The sequence below is a fragment of the Lampetra fluviatilis genome, chromosome 64, assembly GCF_964198595.1.
Source record: "Lampetra fluviatilis chromosome 64, kcLamFluv1.1, whole genome shotgun sequence".
NCBI classification, from domain to species: Eukaryota; Metazoa; Chordata; class Hyperoartia; order Petromyzontiformes; family Petromyzontidae; genus Lampetra; species Lampetra fluviatilis.
The window spans coordinates 439,810-459,760 of NC_136338.1; the positions used below are offsets into that span (position 1 = coordinate 439,810).

Below are 19,951 nucleotides of genomic sequence, written 5' to 3' on the forward strand. Positions count from 1 at the left end.
TCCGCAACAGTTGTCACAACCGCGGACATACAACACTGGAGGGGGTATCGGCCCCCTCACCCGGCTAGCTGGGAATCCACTGCTAGCTATCTCTGACCTACCTCCTAGTCCTCCACTAACGGGCTAGGGGAGGCTGTCTGGCCCGACACTGGTAAGTCGGGCTACGGTACCCGGAGTCCCAGAGCACTAGCTCTGGTTCTCGGGACCACGCCGCTGGCTCAGTCCTGCGCGGCCCTGACAAGGGCGGCGACCCAGGGGAGTCCAGGGCTCTAGCTAGACGATCTTCGGTCTTCAGTGGTTTAGCTTTAACATTGTCCCCCGAGCTCTCCGGCTCATCCCCTTTTATACCAAAACCCCCCGCTGAGGGGTGGGGCCAGCCCCCCCCCAGGTTGCCCTGTGCGGACGTCGTTGAGAGCACCTCCCCGTGCACTCACGAAGCCCCGCCCACTGTGTTTGTTTCCCGTGTGATCCTATGTATACAGCCCCTCCGTAACACCCCTACATCTGCAGAGAGAGGTAATGCAAAATATGCAACGCAATCGTTTCCAAGTTGGACAGAAGCCTCCTCGGCTTAACACGGAGGAGGCTTTCGCGACCAATGTCATCCATAATATAGGGGGGGGGGGGGTTTGTTAGATAACGTACGAAATATGCGTCTTTATTTTCCCCATTGGCGGGTCCTCTATGCGAGTCTCGAGAGCAGACAACTACAGGGAGTTGGTGGAAAACCTCCTCAAGGCAACATGTCACTAAAGATAACAATTTTGTTGCATTCGCATCGAGATGTTTCCCCACCGAACTGCGTAGCAGTGAGCGACGAGCATGGCGAGCGATTTCACGAGGACATTGCGACAATGGAGAAACGCTCTCAGGGCAAATGCAGACCATCAATGTTTGCAGACTATTGCTGGACAGTGACAAGAAATTATCTATTTAATGAATACAAGTGACAAGCCGAAAAGCGCCGAGTAGACACTGGATAAGGACTGAACTATGTACTTATAACCTGACTTGGAGCTTTCGTGATTGCAGGAATTACTCTTTGGTTCTTTCGGTAAAGTCACGTAGAAATAAAAGAAAATTAAATAATAGCACACGACGTTTCGATTGCAACACAAGCAATCATCATCGGGTACAAATGAAAGAGAAAACAAAACTAGTAAACTTAGAAATATAACGCAATACAACACAGAGAGTCGGCTAATATAACAGTCAACACCCTACCTGGTTAATTACCTTCTTCCAAAGATTGCTAAATTTGAGAGACAAAACACAGACACGGAGACACACAGACAGACACACAGACAGACAGACACACAAGCAGAGAGAGACAACACAGAGACACACAGAGAGACACACAACATAGACAGAGAGAGAGACAACACAGAGACACACACGGAGACACAGAGACAGGCACACAAGCAGAGAGAGATAACACAGAGACACACAGAGAGAGAGACGCACAGACAGACACACAAGCAGAGAGAGACACACACAGAGAGAGACACAACACATAGACACACAGACAGACACACAAGCAGAGAGAGACAACACAGAGACACACAGAGAGAGACACACACATAGGCACACAGATAAACTTATATATACCTAATAGTTTTTTGCCTTTTGTTTCATAATAAATGCTATTTATGTCACCCTTTTGATGATTTTTTTAAGTGTTACACGAACAAGTTAGGTGACATGCTGTAATGTAAAGCAGCCATAAATACATAAAAAGTCCTAGGTTTACAATGCATGAGTAAAACTCTACTAACTACACAATATACAAAGACGTAAAATGTAAAAACTGAAATATCTTGGGAACAGTCGCCAATCGGTTGTTTTAATTGTCACATTTGAATTCAGCACATCATAAACAGCACATGTCATCTCTGAAGCAGACGACGTCTAAAGAAATTGTCGACCAGTGTCATCATTCAAGCACCAGTGGTCATGGAAATGCATACTCTGGCTATCTTTAGTCTAAACTTGGTATGAAAATCACCCGGATTTCAACATCGCACGAGTATGCTGACAACACACATTCATTGTCTCATTTGTTTTTCGTAAATTGCGAAAGAGCTTGACTTTCAAGCGTCAGATGTATTCTGATAAATGCAACGGCAGCTGCCTGCGGCGCAATCTCTGCAAGGTCCCCGGAGGAATGTGGAATGCGCCCGCGGAGAAAGAGAGAAGAACAGGGAGGGGAGTGGGTGGGAGGATGGTTGGGGAAGGGTCAAGTTCGCCATAAATTTGGATCGAACTATGACATCGGCTGCTCGCGCCTAGAACAGGTTTCTGGGTGACATCTTTGCCTTTGTTGATGATCAGGACCCACGTGCGCGAACTGCAGTTCTCATTCACCACTCTCTCACGTGGGCGGGTCACAGAGTTCTAGATTTAAAGCTTTCGTGACTGCAAGGATTCATATTCTTAGTTTTTTTCGGTAAAGTCACGTAGGTAAAAAATTAAATTAATAAAAGTAAAATAAAATAAAAATCACGACGTTTCGGAGGCAACACAGCTATCGTGCTGTGACGGTTCCACCTGAAGACGGAAGCTTGTGTTGCCTCCGAAACGTGATTTTATTTTATTTTACTTTTATAAAAAAACATTTTTACCTACGTGACTTTACCGAAAAAACCTAAGAATATGGGTCACAGAGTGGTGGGGCGGGTGGGGCAGGTGGGTTGCGGGTGGGGCAGGTGGGTTGCGGGTGGGGCCATTCCTAGGATCGGTGGACCGGCCCTGTGTGGGCAAATTGCAAATGTGATCGGAGTAAAGATTTTTATTTTACACCAAATGTTTTGTTAATAAAATATATTTTTACTCTTAGGTTGTTTTTCGGTAAAGTCACGTAAGTAAAAAAATACAATTAAAAAAAAATACAAGTAATAATAGAAATAAAATAAAATAATAAATCACGTTTCGGGGGCAACACAAGTCTCCGTCATCAGGTGTGACCGTCACAGCTAGATTTGCTGTATCACCTGTGTGAGTCTATGGGTGGCTGTGAGTCTATGGGTCTCTGTGTGAGTCTGTGGGTCTCTGTGTGAGTCTATGGGTGTCTGTGTGAGTCTATGGGTGTCTGTGTGAGTCTATGGGTCTCTGTGTGAGTCTATGGGTCTCTGTGTGAGTCTGTGGGTCTCTGTGTGAGTCTATGGGTGTCTGTGTGAGTCTATGGATGTCTGTGTGAGTCTATGGGTGACTGTGTGAGTCTGTGGGTCTCTATGTGTATGTTGAACTTCCTTCGCACCGTAAGTAGCCAACCGTGTGAATCGGAGGTGTGGGGGAAGGGGGATGAATGATGATGACGACGCCCCACAGTATTATCCGGGGCCGCCACTTTGCACACAAACACACAACCACACAAACACACAAACACACAACCACACAAACACACAAACACATAACCACACAACCACACAACCACCCAACCACACAAACACACAAACACACAACCAAACAACCACACAAACACACAAACACACAACCACACAAAACACAAACACACAAACACACAACCACACAAACACACACACAACCACACAACACACACAAAAACACAACCACACAAACACACAACCCGGGCCCGCCGCCTCGTAGGTGACGCGCACAGCCAACGGTGAATCTGATGCCTCTGATGCCTTCAAAATTCCACCTTCGCTTGGCACACTGAGATGCAAAGCACACGATACCGTTCAGGCTCGTCTTGATCTCTCACACCCGAATTCAGCCGTTGGCAATGCCATTGTAGAGCTGCCTGTATGCAAATCACGCGGTGAGCGGTCCATGCCAAGCTGACGATTCGCTTTATTCGCCTGCCCACAAGCAAACTTCAGAGGGCACAGTGAGAAACAAAAAGGAGGCTGAAATGGACAATGAGCGAATATTCCGAGACGTGGTTTGCGATGCTGGCAAACACAGGTTCCAAGCACCTGTGCAAACTTCCATTTATCGTCGATGCCACCACCAAGTCCACCACCACCACTGCCACCACCACCAACTTCCACCACCACCACCACCCCATCACCACTTCCATCATGAGGTGGTGATGGGGTGGTATGGTTGGTGGTGGCAACGCTGGTGGAAGTGGCTCTGGTGGTGGTGATGCGGTGGTGGTGGTGGAGTTGGATGTGGTGGTATAAATGGTTATGGTGGTGGAGATCGGATGGCGGAAATTGTAGTGGTTGCATGAACGGCTCATGGAAGTTTGCACAGGTGATTGGGATCTGTGTTTGCCATCGTTGCAAACCACGGCAGGTGTGAGCAAATACGACCTGGAACATTCGCATTGTCCATTTCAGCCTCCTTTCATATCTTACAGTGCCTCTTAAGTATCCTTGTGGATAGACAGCGTGAGATGTATTACACTGCCCGTGAATCTGAATCAGAATCTGTATTCATACTGGAGGGATCCGATGAGCTATATCGCTCTCTTTCAGAGATGTCCAATCGGGTCACGTGGTCAGAACGTAACAACAACAAACACAAAACAAAAACATCTCACAGTCATATTCTTGGTTCTTTCGGTAAAGTCACGTAGAAGGGAGATAATAAAATAATATAAAAATTAAACAATAAAAATTCTCACGACGTTTCGACTGCAACACAAGCAATCATCATCAGGTGTGAAATGCACGTTTTTCAAATTTTCTTGGTGTGGATTTCACACCTGATGATGATTGCTTGTGTTGCAGTCGAAACGTCGTGAGAATTTTTATTGTTATATATTTATATTATTTTATTATTTCCCTTCTACGTGACTTTACCGAAAGAACCAAGAATATGAATCCCTGCAGTCACGAAAGCTTAAATCAAAAATCTCACAGTCAGTCCACGGTTGCCCCCCCTACCTGAAAACTTGGCAGAGCGCAAATTCCTCACGGCCGAACGGCGCTCGGGGGAGAAAACGAAACACAAAAACGAAACGAAACGAGTGTAAACGGATTTGTGCTCTGCGATTTCGTCATCGTGTTAAGCTGCCACCCTTATCATCGCGGCGTCTGTTCAAGGTCGACTGATTTGTTTGGAGGAAGTTGATGGACCGTCACGATACACGCCAGCGACGCCGGTGATGCTTCATCTGAGACGGTCCAAGGTCTTCCCCCTAGGTCGACTCAGCCTCAGAGTTAGTACCTGGTGCGGTGTATAAAAACAACATCACCACTTGGGGAGGCAAAGGCGGCTGGGCGTGGTTGTTGGCCACCCACCGCCGCCGTGTGCCACGGTGCCGGCAGCCTTCGCAGGCTGCTGCTGCTGCTACTCGCTAACAGCACTTGCCCCAACAGTCTGTTCGAGGCTATACGGGGTGACCTTTGTCTTTGTCTCGCTTGTGTATGGGTCGGCGGATTACGGTTCGACCCAAAGCGACCCCCCGGTTAATACTTCCCTCGCACCTCCGATTAGAGCGGTTGGCTACGTATGGTGCAAAAGAAGTTCAACAACAACCACAATCCACCGCGTCATCATTGGCATAGTCCCACACAGAGACCCATAGACTCATAGAAACCCATAGACTCATATGAAGACCCATAGACTCACACAGACCTATACACTCACACAGAGACCCATAGACTCACATAGAGACCCATATAATCAAAGAAATCCATATACTCAATTAGAGACCCATACACTCACACAGAGACCCATAGACTCACACAGAGACCCATAGACTCACACAGAGACCCATAGACTCACACAGAGACGCATAGACTCACATAGTGACCCATATACTCATGTAGAGACCCATAGACTCACACAGAGACCCATAGACTAAGACAGAGACCCATAGACTTACATAGAGACCCATAGACTGACAAATTGACCCATAGACTCACATAGTGACCCATTGACTAACATAATGACCCATAGACTCACACAGAGACCCATAGACTCACACAGAGACACATAGACTCACACAGAGACGCATAGACTCACACAGAGACCCATAGACTCACACAGAGACACATAGACTCACACAGAGACGCATAGACTCACATAGAGACCCATAGACTCACATAGTGACCCATAGACTCACATAGTGACCTCTAGACTCACATAATGACCCACAGACTCACACAGAGACCCATAGACTCACACAGAGACGCATAGACTCACATAGAGACCCATAGACTCACATAGTGACCCATAGACTCACATAGTGACCTCTAGACTCACATAATGACCCACAGACTCACACAGAGACCCATAGACTCACACAGAGGCGCATAGACTCACATAGTGACCCCTACACTCACATGACCCACAGACTCACACAGAGACCCATAGACTCACTAATACACCGAAGGAAAGAAAGAGATCGGCGGCGCGCTGTTGCCCATCAACCACAACACGAGGCTGGAGACCCGAGTCCCCCATGACCTGGGATTGAACTTGGACGCCTCCCATGGCGGCTCACTTTTCGGGACGACTGCGCCACCCAGTGGTACTACAGGACACAGACTTCACGATGAGGCCACCCAGTGGCACTACAGGACACAGACTTCACGATGAGGCCACCCAGTGGCACTACAGGACACAGACTTCCCGATGAGGCCACCCAGTGGCACTACAGGACACAGACTTCACGATTAGGCCACCCAGTGGCACTACAGGACACAGACTTCACGATGAGGCCACCCAGTGGCACTACAGGACACAGACTTCACGATGAGGCCACCCAGTGGCACTACAGGACACAGACTTCACGATGAGGCCACCCAGTGGCACTACAGGACACAGACTTCCCGATGAGGCCACCCAGTGGCACTACAGGACACAGACTTCACGATGAGGCCACCAAGTGGCACTACAGGACACAGACTTCACGATGAGGCCACCCAGTGGCACTACAGGACACAGACTTCACGATGAGGCCACCCAGTGGTACTACAGGACACAGACTTCACGATGAGGCCACCCAGTGGTACTACAGGACACAGACTTCACGATGAGGCCACCCAGTGGCACTACAGGACACAGACTTCACGATGAGGCCACCCAGTGGCACTACAGGACACAGACTTCACGATGAGGCCACCCAGTGGCACTACAGGACACAGACTTCACGATTAGGCCACCCAGTGGCACTACAGGACACAGACTTCACGATGAGGCCACCCAGTGGCACTACAGGACACAGACTTCCCGATGAGGCCACCCAGTGGCACTACAGGACACAGACTTCACGATGAGGCCACCCAGTGGCACTACAGGACACAGACTTCACGATGAGGCCACCCAGTGGCACTACAGGACACATACTTCACGATGAGGCCACCCAGTGGCACTACAAGACACAGACTTCACGATGAGGCCACCCAGTGGCACTACAGGACACAGACTTCACGATGAGGCCACCCAGTGGCACTACAGGACACAGACTTCACGATGAGGCCACCTAGTGGCACTACAGGACACAGACTTCACGATGAGGCCACCCAGTGGCACTACAGGTCACAGACTTCACGATGAGGCCACCCAGTGGCACTACAGGACACAGACTTCACGATGAGGCCACCCAGTGGCACTACAGGACACAGACTTCACGATGAGGCCACCCAGTGGCACTACAGGACACAGACTTCACGATGAGGCCACCTAGTGGCACTACAGGACACGGACTTCACGATGAGGCCACCCAGTGGCACTACAGGTCACAGACTTCACGATGAGGCCACCCAGTGGCACTACAGGACACGGACTTCACGATGAGGCCACCCAGTGGCACTACAGGACACGGACTTCACGATGAGGCCACCCAGTGGCACTACAGGTCACAGACTTCACGATGAGGCCACCTAGTGGCACTACAGGACACGGACTTCACGATGAGGCCACCCAGTGGCACTACAGGACACGGACTTCACGATGAGGCCACCCAGTGGCACTACAGGACACAGACTTCACGATGAGGCCACCCAGTGGCACTACAGGACACAGACTTCACGATGAGGCCACCCAGTGGCACTACGCCGTGACTACGGGAAGCAGATCTCACAGTGAGGCCACCCAGTGACACTGCGGGAAACAGACTTCACAGTGAGGCCACTCGCGTCGAGACGGCGATTCACAAAATACATGAACAGGCAATGAACCGGCAATGAACGGGCAATGCGTCTCTTCCGACAGTTCACCTGCATTGGTCCAAGCGACCCCACTACGTCATGAATGACGCCATACCCCGCGTCATTTTGCTATGACGCGTGCTCCAGCAGCACGTGGCCATTCGCGAGCAACACGGAGAAGTGTGCAAGGAAGCGTGGGAGAGGCGCTTGCTGGGGACTTACACCGGCAGAGAGAGACCCGCTGGTTTAGATACGGAGTGATCTTCATGCAGCAGTCGATAGACCTTGGTGGTGGTGATGACACGATGAATATATGGAGAGAGACACGCGCGCTGAGAATCACACAGAGAGACTGACACGTGGGTTGGAGAAAGCACACGCGGGTAGAAACTTGGAGATCTTCATGGACTTATTATAACAACCTTTCTCAAAATAGAGTAATACAGCTGAGGGCACCGTGCCTGGTAAGATGAAGCAGAGTTTAGGTTTAGTTGCTTATATTTTTTTAAGCGATGGGTTTACCTTTCCTATACGTTGCACTGCTTTCGTGTTTGTTGTGCTGTTGTAACGTTCTAATCCCGTGCTCCCTTACTGACAGTACATTTGTAGTAGCTCCTACACGTGTAGTAGCTCCTACATGTGTAGTAGCTACTACACGTGTAGTAGCTACTACACGTGTAGTAGCTCCTACATTTGTAGTAGCTCCTACATGTGTAGTAGCTACTACATGTGTAGTAGCTACTACACGTGTAGTAGCTACTACACGTGTAGGAGCTACTACACGTGTAGTAGCTACTACACGTAGCTACTACACGTGTACTACTACATGTGTAGTAGCTCCTACATGTGTAGTAGCTACTACACGTGTAGTAGCTCCTACATGTGTAGTAGCTACTACATGTGTAGTAGCTACTACATGTGTAGTAGCTCCTACACGTGTATATATTTCCATTTTGAAACTAAAACATGCTTCAAATCGCTTTAAACTATTGTCATTGTAGTGCGTATTTAATGTGGCTCTGCACCCTGATGTTGTAGGAGTGTTGTTATAACAATTAGTGTTGTTATAACAATTTTATATTTATTTAAAGTTGCGCATTTTGATGTGACGTCATATTTCTCCCCCCCCCTCGTCACACATCGTCACAAATGTCTGACCCTCCCCCCCCGCCCCCCTAGGTTCGTGACGTCATTTATGGACGGCCCCTTAAAGCTTTCGTGACTGCAGGAATTCATATTCTTTGGGTCTTTCGGTAAAATCACGTCGATAGGTTTAAAGAAAATAAACGACGACGCATCGATCACAACACAAGCGGTGTTCGTCTCTGTCCTCCTGATGACGGCGGCTTTACATTGCCACACGATGACTCAATTGGGCCCCTACCTGCTAAAATCAACAAAAGTTTAAAGTAAATTAAATAATCAATAAAAACATCGACATTAAACGCCGCCACTCGCACGGTGGATTGGGACCGAGATGTCCCCTGGGCGTGACCACAAGCTGTCTCCCAGCTGATGCAAATCGCCGCGGACCCCTTTGCGGTAGAGAAACCTCGGCCGCAGGGAGCGTGGTGGCGACAACGGTGGGTGCGGTTGACCGCGGTCCCTCGTGCCCCCCACCGACAATGGCGGCTTCCAGTGCCGTGAAGGAGTTGTGTAGCGCGCTCCCCTCTCCTCCTCCACCTCCTCCTTCCTCTTCAGCGTCATCACCAGCGCTGTAGAAAGTTGTCCACCTCGTCGCCCGCTCGCCCGCCCGCGGTGAGAGTCGTGGCCGCGTTCTCCCCGCGCGAGGGAACCGACGATGCTGCTGCTCCACTCGGCGCTGATGGTCATCCCCCGTAGCGCGATGCCTCTGGCTCATGAGCAGTTGTTCCCCTTAGACGTAAGGTTCGTTTTAAGGAGGGATGGACGTGCAAAGGAGAAGACAAATACATGTTGGGGGTCCGTTGTGAAGTCGTAAGACACCAGGAACAGCCTGTACAGTGGGACACGTACAGTGCGCGTGTACAGTACATCTCGCGACCTATAAACCTCTGTGACGGATGTCCAGCAGGTTACGTCTACAGCACATTTACAGTATGTTAGTAGCATGTGCTGTGCTGCGTGTGTGGTGTTATAGACGTGTGTGTGTGTGGTGTTATACACGTGTGTGTGGTGTTATACACGTGTGTGTTTAGTGTTATACACGTGTGTGTAGTGTTATACACGTGTGTGTAGTGTTATACACGTGTGTGTAGTGTTATACACGTGTGTGTTTAGTGTTATACACGTGTGTGTGTGTGTGGTGTTATAGACGTGTGTGTGTGGTGTTATACGTGTGTCTAGTGTTATACACGTGTGTGTGGTGTTATACACGTGTGTGTTTAGTGTTATACACGTGTGTGTGTGTGTGGTGTTATACGTGTGTGTGGTGTTATACGTGTGTCTAGTGTTATACACGTGTGTGTGGTGTTATACACGTGTGTGTAGTGTTATACACGTGTGTGTTTAGTGTTATACACGTGTGTGTGTGTGGTGTTATACGTGTGTGTGGTGTTATACGTGTGTCTAGTGTTATACACGTGTGTGTGGTGTTATACACGTGTGTGTGGTGTTATACACGTGCGTAGCGTGTTATACGCGTGCGTGTGTAGTAAGCTTGGAAGTGGTGGCGGTGTTGGCTATGCACGTCTCGTGATCCGGCACCGTGGAGGCGAGGGTTGGTGGTTCACACAGAGATGGGCCACGAAACTCCTCCCTCCCCGCGGGTGGGGGTCGAGGAGGAGCCCCGTACCCCTGGCTCTGCCTGGAGGAGGCGGTACAGCGACACGTGCAAGCCAATCTCATTTAAAGAACGAAACAAGTGGACTTCTTCACAAATGTGGCTGTCGCCTGATGAAGCTGGTTGTAATTACTGGCCAAACGTCGTACTCCGATGGTAAATGTTGTGGCTTGGCTCTCCAACACATCGGTTAGTGCTGTATTAGTGACGAATTGTCATGTTCTGTTTACGTGACAACCCTCACTAGTTGGCTGTGTCGGGTGGTGGAGGGTTTAACGACACATTTTTTACGTGATCTAACCCAAAAGAAACCTCTTATGGATGATATTGGTCCCGAAAGCCGACGTGTTAAACTAATGTCCATCAGTTTATTTCGTCTGTACGGGGATAGAGCGTTGCCCCCTCGCGCAAGGTATGGGTTTCTTCAGGTGGCCGCAGAAGCACATCTGAAAGCGCGCAAAATAAGTTCAACAAACTTGGGTACGTGACGAAGTACATGGCTGCCTGTAGTCTGGGACGCTCTTCCCCCGCACCACTGAGTAGCACGCTTGGCTACGTACGGTGCGAATGAAGTTCAACATAGATGATGGTGGTGGTGATGTAAATGATGTGGCCGTCTGGAACGCTCTTCCCTCTGATATTAAGAAGCCATTGGAGCTCTGCACTTCTAAATAATCTAGATTGAAAACTCGTTTCTTTAAAATTACCTTTTGTGTTTAGTTTGTTATCCTCCCGCATCTCCGATTGAGCACGGTTGGCTACGTACCGTTCGAATGAAGTTCAATGTACACACATACAGAGAACTCCCGCCATTTTGCTGATCCTCGTCTGTTGAAGGAGCGCAGACCACCTGCTCGAGTGCTCCCCCTCCCCTCCTCCGTACGGATGATGTCGGGTTGTAACCTCCAGCCAAACTTCGTATGTCCTTCGTATATCTAGCGAGGTCCTCGTTTTTATAACGCACCACTGCTCGTAGTAGCGGTAGTCAAGTTAATCGAAAAAAATTCCCAATACACAAAGTAGTAATGGCAAAGTAGTCACGTTAAAGTTTGGCGAGATGCGACGGACTACGCACGCCACGCGGTGAGATGCCGGGACATCTGCGTGACTGTGTCGTTCCACGTACCGTATCGCTCCGCTCAGCCGTGCAGCCCAAGAAAATAATCCATTGACGGCTCAGAAACTGTGTTATAACCACGGCATGCGGTCCGCTTTATAACGGCGCATTACAATGGAGCGCGTTCCGCATCATAACGAGTTTGTGTGCCGTAGACTACATGAGTGGCGCTTACATCACTGGAGCTGATTGTACATTTCGATTTCAGATCGGAGTCGGGAGTTGTGCGACTCCATTAAACACCAACGCACCTGGCGCTGAACCGCCGCTGAACCACCACTGAACTGCTACTAAACCACCACTAAACCACACCTGAACCACACCTGAACCACCACTGAACCGCTAGTGAACCACCACTGAACTGCCACTGGACCACCACTGAACTGCCATCAAACTGCCGATCCGGCGCTGAACCCCAGAGCCGATGCTCGCCAAGTCCATGGCAAGATGTAAACCGGTTACTGCTCGGTGAGCCCCGCTAACCGGTTAGGTGAGCCCCGCTAACCGGCTCGGTGAGCCCGCTGACTAGAAGAGCAAGACGGCGGAGACGGCAGTAGCGGGGACGGCACCGGGGCCACCATGCGGCGCTACAGCCAGATCTGGAACTTCTTCGAGTTGAACGCGGAGACACCGAACCGCGCCGACTGCAAGCTGTGTGGCGCCAAGGTGTCCCGGGGGGGGCGGCGTGCCTCCGACTACACCACCACCAACCTCATCAGCCACCTGTGGCTGCACCACAAGGTCGCCTACCAGGTGAGCCGGCGGCGTTGTGCGGAATGTTAACTGCCTCGCCCTGGTGTCTTCCGGTTGTTCACTCCACATTTAGGATCAACGTCACACGTTTAGGGGAGTTGGCTGCTGCTATGAATTCCCGCACGATGACGATAGGCCGCTTCGTTGAGATGTTATCATTTGTGATGTCTGCGTATATAGTTTAACACGTAGGCTTCTGAATATAAATCTGTCGTTAAACCCGCCACCACCCAACACAGCCAATTAGTAACGTAAAACAAAACGTGCCAATTCGTTACTAGTGTTGCACTAAACGGTGTGTTGGAGATTAAACCCACAACATTTACAATTCGAGTACCTTATATAGCTCAGTGGGCCTTACCTGGTAAAATAAAAATAAACTGTTGAGTTTCTCGGTGCACCTTGAGGCCGCCATCGTGTGAAGTGTGGAAGGCTCGCCGCACAGGCCCAGGTGTCATATGGGTTGACCTCCTGAGATGACTGACAGATGCACCACCTGCACTCCCCCCCAATGTAGCACCACTTCCACACTATAAAATGATCAGCCACTTCGTGCAGCAATTCGTGATGGTCAGGTCACTTCTGATTTAAAAAACAAAAGCGACGTAGCTCAGTGGGTCAAATAAAAAAAACTTTTAGTTTCGTCACATTGAAGCCACAGCCAGAACTGTTGGCAGGCAATAATAAATACTTATCCTGGGAAGCCACAATAAGCCTCCTTCTCAGCAGGGTCTTGCCTTGGGTATTCATGTATGTTTACATGTGTTTAATTTCCTTGGCACCGTACGTAGCCAACCGTGGCTAATCGGAGGTGCTGGAGAAGGGGGAAGTGCTGTTAGCGAGTAGCAGCACCTATGAAGGCCGGCACACGAGGGGGTAGATGGCATTGGTGGCCGCGAGCGGACCGCCGGGTTCGTAGCACAGCGCGCTAACACCTAAACCCCCGCTTCCCACTATTACCAATAACACAGACACACACAGACACACGCGCGCACGGTCACACGCGCGGCCAACGCCGGTAGCCCGGTATGGGGGGGGGGGACGTGGCGGAATCGGCTCTAATGCCAGCGGAACGGCGGCGCCTGCCAGGAATATCGCAAGCGGCAGAAGGTGCACACAGCCCACGTGACTTCCTCCACTCACCCCCACCACCACGCCGTCATCGGCGCCATCGCCGGGGGCGGCGCCATCATCGGCGACCCCGTCGGCAGCAGCGGCAGCAGCGGTAGCGCCGGCAGCGTCGACGACTTTCTAGCGGCCAAGCGGTGGTGCGTGGAGGCCGGAGAAGAGGTACCGCCAGTGCTCGTCGGCGTGCCCAGCGGGGCCGGCACGCCGGTGGGGGCCGGTGGCGCCGCCGATGGCAGCGGCGCCGTCGACTACTTCTCGGCGTCGCCCAACGTGCCGAGCGCGGTGGTGGTGGCTGCGGCCAATGGGAGCGAGGGAGGGCCCCACAACGGCCTCGTGGAGATGAAGTTCTGCATCAATGAGGTTGGTCAATTTGGGGGGTGGGGGGAGGCAGGATATGGTTAGCAACTTGGAGGATGGGAAGGGGACATGGAGGGTGAGTGGTGGAGATGTGATCGGGCATGATGTGGTGGTGGGGGGGTGGTGGTGTTCATGGTAGTGGTGGGGCAACAACAACTCCCTATTTCAGGGGTGCCGGATGGTAATGCTGTGGTGGATGTGAGCAATGCCATGGAGGGATGGACAATTCCAATAAGCTATACCCTTCATGGTGCATTGTAGCCACCACAAGTGGCCAAATTGGGGCTCTGGACAGGTGCGAGAGGATGGTACCTCCACTTTCAATTCGCCTACCCCTAAAATTCGTGAAAAATATCGTACTAAGTTTGTACTGAAAGCTCCGGGGGGACCGGCGTCTATGACGTCTCCTGGCCAAATCCTATTTGGCGGAGCCAGGAGATTGAATCCTTACCCTTGGAGTTCCTCTAGAAATGGCAAAAAGTCATTGCGGGTGGCCACGTGGAATGTTTGAATGCTCACTGCGGAGAAGAAGCTGCCACTCCTCTGTCAGGAGCTGGCCCGGTACTCCCTGGATTTCTGCCGTATTCAGGAGGTCCGGTAGACTGGCTCTGGCTCCAATCACCATGAGGGATGGACAGTCCTCTACTGGGGGCAGGAGACTGCAAAGCAACAGAGAGTGGCTCTTCTTGTGAACGAAAGAATGAAGAGGGCGTGGGAGTGTGGCTGGGAGGTGTGGGAAGCTGTAAGCCCCAGTCTCCTGTGGGCTCGCCTCCCCATCAACCAGAGGCAAGGAGTGGTGGAGGTGGTTGCTTATGCCCCCACCGAAGATCAGTGGAGGGATGCAGTCAAGGCCAATGAGTTAGATGCCTTTCATGACCTCCTGTCGCAGTCGCAGCATTATCTATTCCTCGGCTGCGTAATACTGGAAGCTAACTTGTCTGTCGCTCCACATGAAGCTTCGGGTCTTCTCGGCCACGGTCATGCCCTCCCTTCTCTATGCTTGCGAAACGTGGACCCCCCTATTAGAACATCTTCACCGGTTAGAAACATTTAGGCTGGTCTGCCTACGATCCAGCCTGGGTTTAACCAGGGCTGGATTATGTGAGGAGCTCACAAATCCTCGAAAGATGTGGACAAAGTCCCATCGGTGAGCTCCACCAGCAGGTAAGGCTGCATTGGCTGGGTCATTTAGCCCGCGTTCCCAGCCACCGCATGCCAAAACAGCTTTTGGTCGGCTGGATAGAGGGGGCTAAACAGGCGGCACAGGCTAGAGAAAAGATGGAGTGATGTGGTAGAAGAGGATGTGGAGCTGAGTGGACTTGCCGACGACTGGTAACACCAGTGTCGAGATGGGCCTCTATGGAAGAGGCTCGTGATGGACAATGGAGGGCAGAGGAGCGGCGCTGACAACAACGAGCGGAGCCTTGGGGGGCTAAAATGCAGTCAGCGGGCGTTCGACACTTCACGTGGCCTTAAAGTATACATAGCCTGGCACAAGCCACTTATTGGCGAATGCTGGTTGTTGTTAGTGAAGGGGCTTGTAGTGGTGGTGGTGATGGGTGGTGGAGGTGGTGGAGTTGGTTGCGGAAGTGGTTCTGGTGGTGATGCGGTGGTGGTGGTGGTGGTTGTGGTGGTGCTGGAGTTGGTGGTGGCATTTCTGGCTTTGGCCACAATAGCATCTCTGGTCTTCCCCCAGGTAAAGGGCAACGTAAGCAACGTCTCCATGGAAATACCCTCACAATTTCAACATCATACGCAGCATCATCAGCAGCATCATCAACATCATCATCAGCTGCATCAGCAGCAACAGCGTCCGCAACATAATTATCAGCTGCAGGTGCGTGGCCACACGCGGGGCCGTCCTATGGCGTCGCCGCGAACGTTGTCATCATCATCATCGGCGCCGGCGCCGGCGTTCGCCCCGTTCTGCGCGATGCGCGTCGTGCCCCTGGACTGCAAGATGGTGGAGATGGTGGCGCAGGACGGGCGCCCGCTCTCGTGCGTGCGCGACGCCGGCTTCCGCCGCCTGCTGGCGCACCTCTCCCCGGGCTACCGGCCCGGTTCGCCGGCGCTGCTCGCCGAACGGGTGGTGCCCGATGTCCTGGCGGCGCTGCGCGCCCGGCTGCTCTGCCTGCTGGGCGGCGCCCGCAGCGTTGCGCTGTCGGCCCGGACGCTGCGCGCCGGCGACGGGGAGCCCTGGCTCCTGATGGCGGCCCACTGGCGCCAGCAGCAGCAGCAGCGCCGGCGGCAGGGTTGCCGGCGCCGCGCGCTGGTGCGCTGCGCGCCCACCGACTTCGCGCCGCCGCGCGCCGCCGCCGTCGCCAAGGAGCTGCAGAAGGCGATCTTCTGGGGCGTGCGGCGCGTGTCCGTGCTGCTGGTGTGCGGCGGCGGCGCCGGCGATTTCGCCGACGACGCGGAGGCCGTGGGGAGCGCGGAGGAGCTGGCGCGCGAGGCGTCCGCCCTGGCGGCGCTGCCCGCGGCGCCGTGCGCGTCGCACCTCCTGCGCGTCGCCGTCGCCCGCGGAGCGTTGGCGCTCGCGGCCACGGAGCGGCTGCTGCTGGCGCTGCGCGGGCGGCACGCCGGCCGCGGAGACGCCGACTCGCGACCCCCGCCCGCCGGCGCCGCGGGCCTCGCCGGCGGGTGGACGAGCGCGTACCGGCTGCTGCGTTCAGCTTCGGCGTGCCGGCACAAGCAAGGCGGCGGCGGCGCGACCGGCACGAACTGGAGCTTTCCGCGTCTATCGGCGAGCCAGGAGCGGCTGCTGCAGCTGCTGGCGCTGCTGCTGCGGCCCGTGGCGGAGGTGGCACGGGAGCTGGCGCGCCCCGACGCCACGCTGGGCGCCGCCATCCCCCTGCTGCGCGTGCTGCTGCGCTCGCTGGCGGCGGCGCCGGCGTCGTCCGGGGAGCGCCGGACGCTGGCCGCGGACGACGCCCGCGGCTCCGGCGGAGGCGGCGCCGTCGAGGAGGAGGAGGACGAGGAGGGTCTGCGCGCGGGGCTGCTGGCGCCGCTGGGCCGCGCGCTCGAGGCCCTGGAGTCGTGCCGCTGCGCCGCGCTGGCCACCGTCCTCGATCCGCGCTTCAAGTGCGCCTTCTTCTCCGGCGACGTCGCCGCCGCCCGCGCCCGCGCCTGGCTCCTCGAGGACGCCGGCGTTGGCGGCGGCGACGACGGCGACGACCGCGACGGCGCCGGGCACGGCGGAGCGGCGCGCGGCGGCGCCGGCGGCTCCTCGGAGATTTGGAGCCGCTTCGAGGAGGTGATTGCGGAGCACCGGCCGGCAGGCGCCCGCCTCTCCCCGGCGGAGGAGGTGACGGTGTACCTGCTGGAGCCGCCGGTGGAGCGCACGCGGTGCCCGCACGCCTGGTGGGGCGCGGGCGACGGAGCCGAGGATGCTGCCGGCGCCGTTTCTGCCGGCGGCGATTGCGGCGGCGGCTCCAGGTTCCCCCGTTTGGGACGTTTGGCTCGGCGGTTGTTGGCCGCGCCGCCGACATGCGGTTGCGGTGACGGTGACGGCGAGGAGGACGATGGTGGCGGCGTTGGTGACGGCGGCGACGGTGGCGGCGACGACGCCGGCGACTGCGTGTGGGGTCAGCGAGTGCCGCGTTCGTGGCACGGTGAGCTCGGAGCGGCGCTCCTGGTGATCCGGCACGGGCTGCCCGCCGTGGACTACGCCTACTGAGTCGGGCGGAGCGCGCTGGTGCCCGGCACCGGGAACCCGGCGCCAGTTTCGGGCCACCGCGGTTTTTGCCGCATTTTGGCGAGGCCGGCGTCGCCAGAACGTGTTGGCGGCTCTGGCTCCGTTTCGGCTCAACGGCACGCCGGAAGAAGCAGCCGCAGCCGCTACGCCGGATTGGCTCGGACGCTGTGCCGGTGGGGAAAGTGGAAATCAGACCAAAGCAAATATTCACCCGCCATGTCGCAACTCGGCGGGGCCTTACCGGGTGTAAGAGAAATGTAATCGTTTTAACTGTGCCGCTATTCCACCGGTTTTAACGGGCGTGGGGGGAGTCATTCAAAAGCTTGGCGATTCGTTTTTATTCATACAATCGCAGTGGTGGTGTTTTTGAGTTTTTGTTTAGTTTTCCCCTTGCCACCTTATTAATAATAGTAATCCGCTAATGGTCCCGGTGCTGCTTATGTGGTCTAACGTATACAACGGCACGGCAGCTTTGACGGCTTGAAAATAATACAGCAGATAGGCCTAACTTTTTGCGTGCTCTGGTCTAACACCGTTTGAGAGGAGGCTCAAAAGAAAGCTGTCTCTGGTGTGGACCAATCAGTTTCAAGGACAATGCATATATTATCGGTGTTTTTTTTTGCATTCTGACCACAAGCATTGTGGTTAATGCAGACATGATTCCTTGTAAAAGGTTTCAGTTTGGTCTTTTAACATCTTAACACAACTGTTTTGTTGCCAGAAAAAATGGGAAAAAACTATTATCATCGGCCTAACTTGTTTGTGTGCATCTCTTCTGACAGCAGCTGTTCACAGTTGCCTCCGTCACCTACTTTCTAACATTTATCTCGCTATCGTTATTGTATTATCATTGTTTTTTAATATATATGACAGCAATTGTAATACATATTTACAGCCCTTTGTCGTTGCGCTGCTTGGATGATGGTGTCCCCCACCACTGTCTGGTTGTGAATTGGGGGGGGTGCTTTGACCATACTTGACCGAGCCAGTCGGTGAGGATTGGTAGAGCCGGGAGTTGGAGGTAGAAGCAGCCTGTGGCTGGGAATGGAACATGACATTACCGGTCCGCATAGCGGCAGTGTGCTCTTCACTGCACGACCGCCAACGTAGCTTACGGCTGTTGTGAAATTTTATGGACGGTACAAAAAAAGACAGATCCCCTATGTAGCCTGAACAGGCTGTTGGGGCAAGTGCTGTTAGCGAGTAGCACCTGTGAAGGCCGGCACGGCACACGAAGGGGGGGGGTGGGTGGCCAGCACCACGCTCGGCCACCTTTGTCTCCCTCTTGGTCGTGCTTACATGCCGCACCAGGAACATTACTCATTTTAGGCCGAGTCTACCCTAGGGGAGTCCCAGGACCAGTTCAAATAACCCTGACTGGTGTTGGCCGTGAGCGGGAATTGAGCTCGGATTGCCGGGTTCGATGATGATCTCAGTGGGCCTTGCCTGGTAAAATAAAGATAGTTTGGTAGTGCAGCGCGCTCACCGCTACACGACCACTCGCCAATGATACGCAGTGACACACACACGCATTTGTTCTGTGAAAAACGTGAAGGGAGCCTTTGAGACTCTGCGAGGCTTTCCGGGGCAAACGGGCATCACGACATTGATGAATGCACAACGTTCCGCTCCAGGATTAACAATGGGTCGGTCAAGTTTTATTTCAACACTTTGTAACACGCAAGCCTGTCGAGAAACTTACCATGTCGCAAGCAAAACCAAGAGCCGTTCCGTAAGCAGTATGCACAGTCTGGTGCCACTTGCTATGCCCGCTTGGGAAAGGTCTCGGAGTCATCTGGGATCGAATCCCTCCTCTCCATCTGGTCGCTGACCCAGAATCTCATTCTACTCGCGACCGAGTCCTCTGCACCAATGCCTCTCGTACTGTGACTCTGTGTATTGATTGGCACCAACAACCGCCATTCGCCACAACAATGGCGGTTGTTGTGATTGGCACCTAATACTCACTCACTGACTCATCTAGTCTGGATCTTCTCTGCGTATGTGCCTCAAGTACTGCGGCGACGTGGATCGAGTGGCACTCCGCAACTCTCCAGCTCCCCACTCACCTC

At 53.4% G+C, this 19,951-nt stretch overlaps 1 protein-coding gene across 2 annotated transcripts; it reads left to right on the forward strand.

Moving 5' to 3' along the window:
* The first annotated feature begins 9,539 nt into the window (after positions 1-9,539).
* Positions 9,540-18,811, forward strand: LOC144951877 (uncharacterized). 2 transcript variants are annotated; one of them, XM_078882225.1, is made up of 4 exons: positions 9,540-9,827; positions 12,156-12,700; positions 13,790-14,188; positions 15,882-18,811. In XM_078882225.1, the coding sequence occupies exons 2-4, from the start codon at positions 12,527-12,529 to the stop codon at positions 17,859-17,861; spliced, it is 2,553 nt and encodes an 850-aa protein (XP_078738351.1). In that variant the 5' UTR covers positions 9,540-9,827; positions 12,156-12,526; the 3' UTR covers positions 17,862-18,811. The 2 variants fall into 2 exon arrangements, with proteins under 2 accessions (XP_078738351.1, XP_078738352.1); XM_078882226.1 differs by lacking the exon at positions 9,540-9,827 and adding an exon at positions 9,888-9,956.
* The last annotated feature ends 1,140 nt before the right edge of the window (positions 18,812-19,951 follow it).

What these genes read in the sequence shown, in the direction of transcription:
- LOC144951877 (XM_078882225.1), top strand. Translation starts at nt 12,527, where the DNA reads ATGCGGCGCTACAGCCAGATCTGGAACTTCTTCGAGTTGAACGCGGAG. An exon ending in ACCACAAGGTCGCCTACCAG is followed by an intron (nt 12,701 to 13,789) that starts GTGAGCCGGCGG and finishes GGCGCCTGCCAG; the next exon opens with GAATATCGCAAGCGGCAGAA. An exon ending in TGAAGTTCTGCATCAATGAG is followed by an intron (nt 14,189 to 15,881) that starts GTTGGTCAATTT and finishes GTCTTCCCCCAG; the next exon opens with GTAAAGGGCAACGTAAGCAA.